This window comes from Lucilia sericata, unplaced genomic scaffold, assembly GCF_015586225.1.
Source record: "Lucilia sericata isolate MDLA Ls3-8-SP2 unplaced genomic scaffold, ASM1558622v1 Contig000407F_arrow, whole genome shotgun sequence".
Classification (NCBI taxonomy): Eukaryota; Metazoa; Arthropoda; class Insecta; order Diptera; family Calliphoridae; genus Lucilia; species Lucilia sericata.
The window spans coordinates 185,001-192,500 of record NW_023994425.1 but is presented as its reverse complement, the minus strand read 5'-3'; the positions used below and the strand labels follow the sequence as shown (position 1 = coordinate 192,500).

General features: G+C 28.3%; 2 protein-coding genes across 18 annotated transcripts in view; both read right to left on the bottom strand.

Annotated features, from left to right (window-relative positions):
• LOC119604586 (disks large 1 tumor suppressor protein) overlaps positions 1-7,500 on the bottom strand; it is a 73,013-nt gene that overhangs the window by 50,697 nt on the left and 14,816 nt on the right. For 9 of the 17 annotated variants that reach the window (XM_037957307.1, XM_037957310.1, XM_037957302.1 and 6 more), the window contains exons 3-4: positions 6,535-6,666; positions 3,288-3,412 (exon numbers count right to left, since the gene is read on the bottom strand). In XM_037957307.1, the coding sequence (XP_037813235.1) occupies positions 3,288-3,412; positions 6,535-6,666 (257 nt within the window). Of the gene's footprint in view, positions 1-3,287; positions 3,413-6,534; positions 6,667-6,753 lie in introns of all 17 variants that reach the window. The other 8 variants (XM_037957296.1, XM_037957295.1, XM_037957294.1 and 5 more) reach the window with 1 other exon arrangement.
• On the bottom strand, positions 3,599-5,668 carry LOC119604589 (PCI domain-containing protein 2 homolog). The gene is made up of 3 exons (XM_037957312.1): positions 5,257-5,668; positions 4,600-4,840; positions 3,599-4,524 (listed from the first exon to the last, which is right to left on the bottom strand). The coding sequence occupies exons 1-3, from the start codon at positions 5,477-5,479 to the stop codon at positions 3,795-3,797; spliced, it is 1,194 nt and encodes a 397-aa protein (XP_037813240.1). The 5' UTR covers positions 5,480-5,668; the 3' UTR covers positions 3,599-3,794.

The window sequence follows — 7,500 nt, the reverse complement described above, 5'->3', positions numbered from 1 at the left end:
TTTATAGAAAATTTTTGGGAAATTTTCTCTTTATAGAAAAATTTTGGGAAATTTTCTCTTTATAGAAAAATTTTGGGAAATTTTCTTTTTATAGAAAGATTTGGGAAAATTTCTCTTTATAGAATATATTTGAGAAATTTTGTCTTTATAGAATACATTTGGGAAATTTTCTCTTTATAGAACATATTAGGAAAATTTTCTCTTTATAGAACATATAGAAATATTCACTTTATAGAACTTATTACAGAAATGTTCTCTCTATACGACATATTTAGGAAATTTTCTCTTTATAGAAAATATTTGTGAAATTTTATCTCAATAGAAAATTTTTGGGAACTTTTCTCTTTATAGAACAAATTTGGGAAATTTTCTCTTTATGGAACATATTAGGGAAATTGTCTCTTTATAGAACAAATTTGGAAAATTTTCTGTTTATAGAAAATATTTTGAACATTTATTCTTTATAGAAAATTTTTGGGAAATTTTCTCTTTATAGAAAAATTTTGGGAAATTTTCTCTTTATAGAAAAAATTTGGGAAAATTTCTCTTTATAGAACATATTTGAGAAATTTTCTCTTTATAGAAAAATTTTGAGAAATTTCTCTTTATAGAACATATTTGAAAAATTTTCTCTTTCTAGAAATATTCACTTTATAGATCTTATTTCAGAAATATACTCTCTATAGAACATATTTGAGAATTTTCTCTTTATGGAACATATTTGGGAAATTTTCTCTTTATAGAACATATTTGGGAAAATTTCTCTTCATAGAACATATTTAGGATTATTTTTTTAGAACATATTTAGGAAATTTTCTCTTTATAGAACATATTTGGGAAATTTTCTCTTTATAGAAAATATTTCGGAAATTTTCTCTTTCGAGATCTGAATACTTTTGAAAATTTATATGAAAATAAGTAAATTTTTTTAAAACACCTATTGGTTTTTCTAACTATTCTATAAAATATTATTTAAACAATATATAAATAAAAAAAATACCATAAAAATTTGCATAAAACAACTCTTATTAGCCCCTATTAACTTAGGCGCCCTAACAATTTTTCACCCACTTTCCATGTACTAATTAAAACACTTTTAGTCTCTATATATGTGTAAGTGTGAATATATTTGTATTAACAAATGAATGAATGATGATGACTGAAAAAAAAACAACGTTCAGTAGAATTTTCAAACAAACACCTAGTCCGTTCCGTATATACAACATACTTAGTAATGTATGCATGTATTCCATATGGTCTGCTCTTTTCATAATGTTAATAAAATGAAAAGCTATCTTCCTATAAACTAAAAGAAAGAAACAAAAGCAAAACCAACAACACTTTTTTTTCTAATAGCGACACGTACGCTTAAGGTATACACAACAAGTTTATATGAATGAATTGGATGTGGATGAGGTACTTACTGAGAGGTATCAGTAGTTAGCATCAAACATCATCATAATCATCATTATTACCATGAGCTAGTGTATTAAACTAATAGGTGTTAAAAAATTATAAAACTTTTTAAAAGCATCATCTAAAGAATAATTTATGTAATTGTTTAAAAATATTTCAAATTTATGTCTTATTTGTGGTCAACATTATTTGACCAATGCCAATAAATCAATAATAATGTGTTTTTAAATGTTATACAAACAATATTTTATAAAAATATATATGTATAAATACATGAATATTATATAAAATAAATTTTTGATCTTTAAAATGTTCAATCAATCGTTTTTTTATAGTGTAAATAAATTTATTGTCTGGTATGATAGATGACAGCTTGGAAGGCTATATAATGAATTTTTGCAAGGAAAATAACTGAAAGTAAATTTAGTTTTTTCTTTTTGGCAATTGTGTGCCATATTGATGTTTTCATTCCATTTAATTGAACATGTGTGTAGCAGCGTATGCAAAAATTTATTTTCAATTATCTTTTGACCCAAAATTTGTTCAACCATAAAAACTTATAAACCTGTGAAAAAGGCTTAGTTTCGTTGACTATTTTATAAAAAAAAAATATTAAATTTAAAATTTTTGAAAATTTGTCCATCCACCAGAGAGAGATTTGCAAGAGATTAATCGATTAATTTTTACAAGAGATTACATTCGGAAATTTTCATAATCATCATTTGTTTATTGGAGTACCTTTTTTGATCGCAGAAACATAATCGAATTGCATAATAAGGGAGTTTGAAAATTTTTCTCGTTATAAAATTTTTTTTGTAGAACGAAATTTTCTCTTTATAAAACATTTTAGGGGAATTTTCTTTTTATAAAACATTTTAGAGAATTTTTTCTCTTTATAAAAACTTTGGGGAAATTTTCCCTTTATAGAAAACATTTTTGGAAATTTTCTTTTTTTTAGAGATTTTCTATTTTAGAATATTTTTGGAAAATTTTCTTTTATAGAAAATGTCTTTTATAAAATATTTTTGGAAAATTGTATCCTTATAGAAAATTCTTGGGAAATTTTCTTTTTATAAAAAATTTGCTTTTAGACAACTTTTGTGAAATTTTCCATTTATAGAAAACATTTTTAGGAAATTTTCTCTTTATAGAAAATGTTTCCAAAATTATCTCGATATAAAATTTTTGGGAAATTTTCTCTTTATGAATATTTTCTCTTTACAGAAATTGTTTATGAAATTTTGTCTTTGAATAAATTTTTACTTTTCTTTTGGAATATTTTTATGGGAAATTTTCTCTTTATAGAAAATTTTTGGGGAATTTAAATTTTTTAAATTTTTGGGAAATTTTCTCTTAATAAAATATTTCTAGGAAATTTCTTCTTTATAGAAAATGTTGAGAAAATTGATGATTTTTTTTTTTTTTTGCTTTTCTTTAGAACTTTTTTTATAGAAAATTATTGAGAATTTTCTCTTTAGGGAAAATGATCTCTTTATATGAAATGTTGGGTAAAATTTCTATTCACGGTAATTTTTTATAATAGAAAATTGTCGATAGAATTTCTTTGTAGAAATTTTTCCGAATTCTGAGTTTTTTTCTTTTTAAAAAATGTTCATTAAATTTTTTCTATTTTAGATAATTTTCATAAAATTTTCGATAAATTGTTTTTAAAACCGTAGAAATTGTTCAAAATCTATGACAATGACATGCCGATCATTGTCACATTTGATATTGTAATGTGTATGAGTTCTCGGAGAAAGTAAAATCAACTTTGTCCCTTAGACTATAGATACGTTATATATCAAATTGTAAAAATACTTTACCACTGTGTTTATGTTATATATAAAAGAATATATTTCAATTCTACTTACATCAGCAATTTTAACGGTATGACCATCTTGTTCCCATTTACTGGCAATTTGTAAAGTTTCAACTGTTTTTTGCTGTATAGTTTTTGAATCATCTAGCAAGGTTAGCTCATAGAATTCTTGAATATCTATAATAAAGTCAAAAGAAATGAAATTAACAAAACAATTGAGCAAAAGTAAAGGATAAACTAAAACTCTAATAAAATAATCTAACATATACAGTATAGTTAAGTATTACAATTCACAATTATACACCTAATATCTTACTTTTGTTGTTGTTGTCATTAAATTCAAACAATAAAATGTTGTATAAATATTTTGTCAAATTCTTAATGTATTTATTGAAAATCATAGAGCAGTTATTTATTTTTTATAATAACTTAATTTCACCTTATCTGTGTTGTGAAAGAATTTCACAAATACACACTAGGCGTAACTTTATCTTACAATAATTTAATATAAAATAATCTTTTTTCAATTTTCTTTTTACAAATTATCATTAAGCATTTCTCATGAGACCGTATTAATAGCTGGAAAAGGATTCTGTTTGGAGACCACCAATTTATTATGACTATGCGATATGTAACCCTTGATTTTGCCCTCATAAATTAAATTCGCCACTATACAATGCGTCTCATCGATAGTCATATCAGTCTCGCCCACAAACTGCAACGCCGAACGAAAAGCATTTAAATCCAATTGATGTGTTTGCTTAATTAAGTAGACTTTCTTGAAAAGATTGCGATAGACAATGAACTTGAGTTTTTCCACCAACAAATAAATGCCACATTTAATAAAGAATATTTCATGTCGTTGTATAACATCATCGAATTTGCGTACATTGCCCTCCTTGAGTGCCTCAGCCAATTCGTGAAATTGTAAAACATCATAACGTTCCAAAATAGATTTTTTCGGCAAATAGCCAAGTAACATTTTAACGGGCACCAAATAGATGAGTATTAAACGTTTATTGCGCGGAAAATTCTTGGGACAATGTTTTAAGGCAAATGAAAGAAACTCATCGGCACTTTTGTAATCAGAATCGAACATGGCCTTACGACCCACAAAGTATTTGTATGTTATACGTTCGGGCAGTGGAAACATATCTTTAAATGCACTCGAATCTATGGCACGAATGAGCGGTTTACACAGATGCAGCTTATTAATGCGAAAATAAACTTTAAATAGTTGATTGACCAGATTTAACATGCCCAAACGTTTGGTTTCATTGTCTGAGGATCTAGAAGATGGAGAAAAAACACAAAGTGAATATATTACTTAATTTAATGAGATGACAGTTTATTTTATCACTTACCTGTTATCGGCGGCACACACACGAAAACAGCTCATTAAACAATCAGCAGCCTTTTCTAATATTTCTCCCGGTTTCGAGCTATTGCCCAGTTCTTCGCAATGTTGAGCTAATATTCTTAAATCCAAGCAGGCAGTGTACATTACTGGCAAACACCAGTTTTCCTCTTTCAATTGCTGCAACATTTTCACCACTGACTGTATGCATTGTGATTGATATTTGTAGGCTTGCATAAAATCTCTGGCTAAAACAAAAGCACATTCAAGTAAGGAAGTATAATAGGAAATGGATTTAAGCAATGGATGATACCCTACACCAGCTAATAGTAGAGAGACTTGTCTTTAGCCTTAAATATATTCCAAACTCGACTATAGTCAAAACTATAAATTTAATTATAGTCTCATTAATAGACTTGAATATTATCTGATTTATAGACTCGATTGTAGGCTATAGACTATACTATAATCTGACCTATAGAATCGTTTAAGTTTTCTTCTATAGAATCAACTATACTCCGTTCTAAAGAGTCGGCAATAGTATTTTCTCAAGATTCGACAGTATATAGACTATAGTTTGGTCTGGACTTAAGTCAGTAGCCAGACTGTTGCATCTGGTGTAGGATAGTCAAACTTGCTGTTGCCTTATACCAACAATACTTACGTTCCAACCATAAATAATACAACACTTTTATGTGAGCACAAACAATCTCATCAATGGGCGATTCCAGTAGACGATTTACGGCATTTTCCGGATTCTGTACATAGAGATTACGATTCATAATATGTTTATCTTTGAGAGATATATAGGAAGCCAACATTTCACCATCGCCATTTGTCCAAACACGATGGACACTGCTCAAGTAATTGTTTAATGTGCCGAACATTATGTTAATTTTTTTTATACAAAACTCTTTTGTTTTCAGTTCTTTAATAAATATTTTTGCTTTTTTATTATGTTCACTTATTTATTTAGTTTTTTGTCGGCAAGAAATACATTTTTGCACAAAAATTATACACGGACTGTCAAAATGAAAAATACCGCACACAAACGAGACTCGAATATTCTGGCATGTTATGTGAAGGCGTTGCCAAGCTAAATTTTTTGAGTAAAATGTTGCCAACTGTGAAAAATTGTCATTTTAATGTGGCAATATTTTAACAGTTTACAGAGAAGGCAAATAAAATAGTACAAGTGAAGCATTTGCAACCCGCGTAAAATATTTCGTTGTTTAACTTTTTTAACTATATGATATTGTTTATATACAAAACTAATGACTAAACTAGGCTATAGAATAGACTATAAGCTAGTATATACTATAGACTAAACTATAGTCTAGTCTATATTCTATATACAAGACTATGTACTAGACGATAGACTAGATTTCTATAGTCTAATAATATATATATATAGTCTAATATATATAATATACTAGACTACAGTCTATACTGTAATATATATAATGACTAGACTATAGACTAGAATATAGACTAGAATGTAGACTAGACTATAGATTTGAGACTAAACTATAGTCTAGTCTAACTTCTAGTCTATAGTCTAGTCATTAGTCTAGTCTATATTCTAGTCTATAATATAGTATAGATACTAGACTATAGACTAGACTTCAATAGCCTAATCTATAGTTTTGTATATATAATATAGACTAGACTATAGACTAGACTATAGACTAGACTATAGACTAGACTATAGACTAGACTTTAGACTAGACTATAGACTAGACTATAGACTAGACTATAGACTAGACTATAGACTAGACTATAGACTAGACTATAGACTAGACTATAGACTAGACTATAGACTAGACTATAGACTAGACTATAGACTAGACTATAGACTAGACTATGAACTATACAAAAATCTTTCTTGCAGTTAATTTGAAACAATCTTAGAAATTATAAACTAAGTTTTTATAAAACTTACCTAATAAAGCTTGGAAAAGACGTGATTTAAATATACGTATGACACGTTCAATGGCAATGCGTAGAGCACGATCCTGTGGCTCTGATAATCTTGAATGATAATCCTCTAAAAGCTCAAGAGCACGATGAGCCTCTGTAAAACAAAAAAATACCAACAAATTAAAAATTTAATTAATACTCCTTACAAAACGAAAAAGAACAGAAATAAATCATAATTTACTCTTTTCCTGTGACATTTCATCATACGTTTCAATTTCACTGGCCTGGCCAAAAATTGTAGACCAATAGCCACGCTCCTCGGCATTCGAGGCAATATTCATAGCATTGCGCTGATCGATGGTGTCTATTAACAAATCGAATCTATTCAATTGATTATGTAAACTTTCCGATATAGTTTGATCATACTGGGAAGGCTGACGCGAAGAACTGCGTGCCTCAAATTCCTCCTTTGAATACAAACTATCGGATTTTTCAAAATAACCCGATTCAACATCAGGCGTACGAGACTCATGTCTACGCAAAACATGTTCGTATTCAAAAAGATCATTGGCTGAATAGAAAAAATCCAATGATTGATTGGGACTGTCAGTGGATTTGGAAATGGTTTTCAGTTTTAAAGCTTCTTCAGTGAAGGTCTCGTCTTCGTCGACTTGTGATTCAATAACCTTTATATTCGTTGTTATTGCTGTTGTTGACGGTTCATGAACAGTGTCATTTAATTGACATTCTGCTTTTTCTTTCTTTTCTTCCAAACTGCTGCAGTTAGCATTATCGATTTCTTGAATAATTTCTACGGTTTCTGTTTCTAGTTTAACCTTTTCGTATTCATGTCCATTTGATGTTCTATGAACTTCGTTATTATTAGAGTTGGATAGATTGGGCGAATCTTCATCATCGGAATCATTGCTACTAATAACAGGCTTATCAGCTCCTTCCTCGGTGTCTTCACTAACAGAAGATTCATCCG

Bases quoted from the DNA above. Each gene is read 5' to 3' on its own strand.
- LOC119604589 (XM_037957312.1), bottom strand. From the start codon at position 5,479: ATGTTCGGCACATTAAACAATTACTTGAGCAGTGTCCATCGTGTTTGG. The intron at 4,841-5,256 runs GTAAGTATTGTT...CTTTTGTTTTAG, and splicing joins GTATTATTTATGGTTGGAAC to CCAGAGATTTTATGCAAGCC. The intron at 4,525-4,599 runs GTAAGTGATAAA...TCCATCTTCTAG, and splicing joins GTGTGTGCCGCCGATAACAG to ATCCTCAGACAATGAAACCA.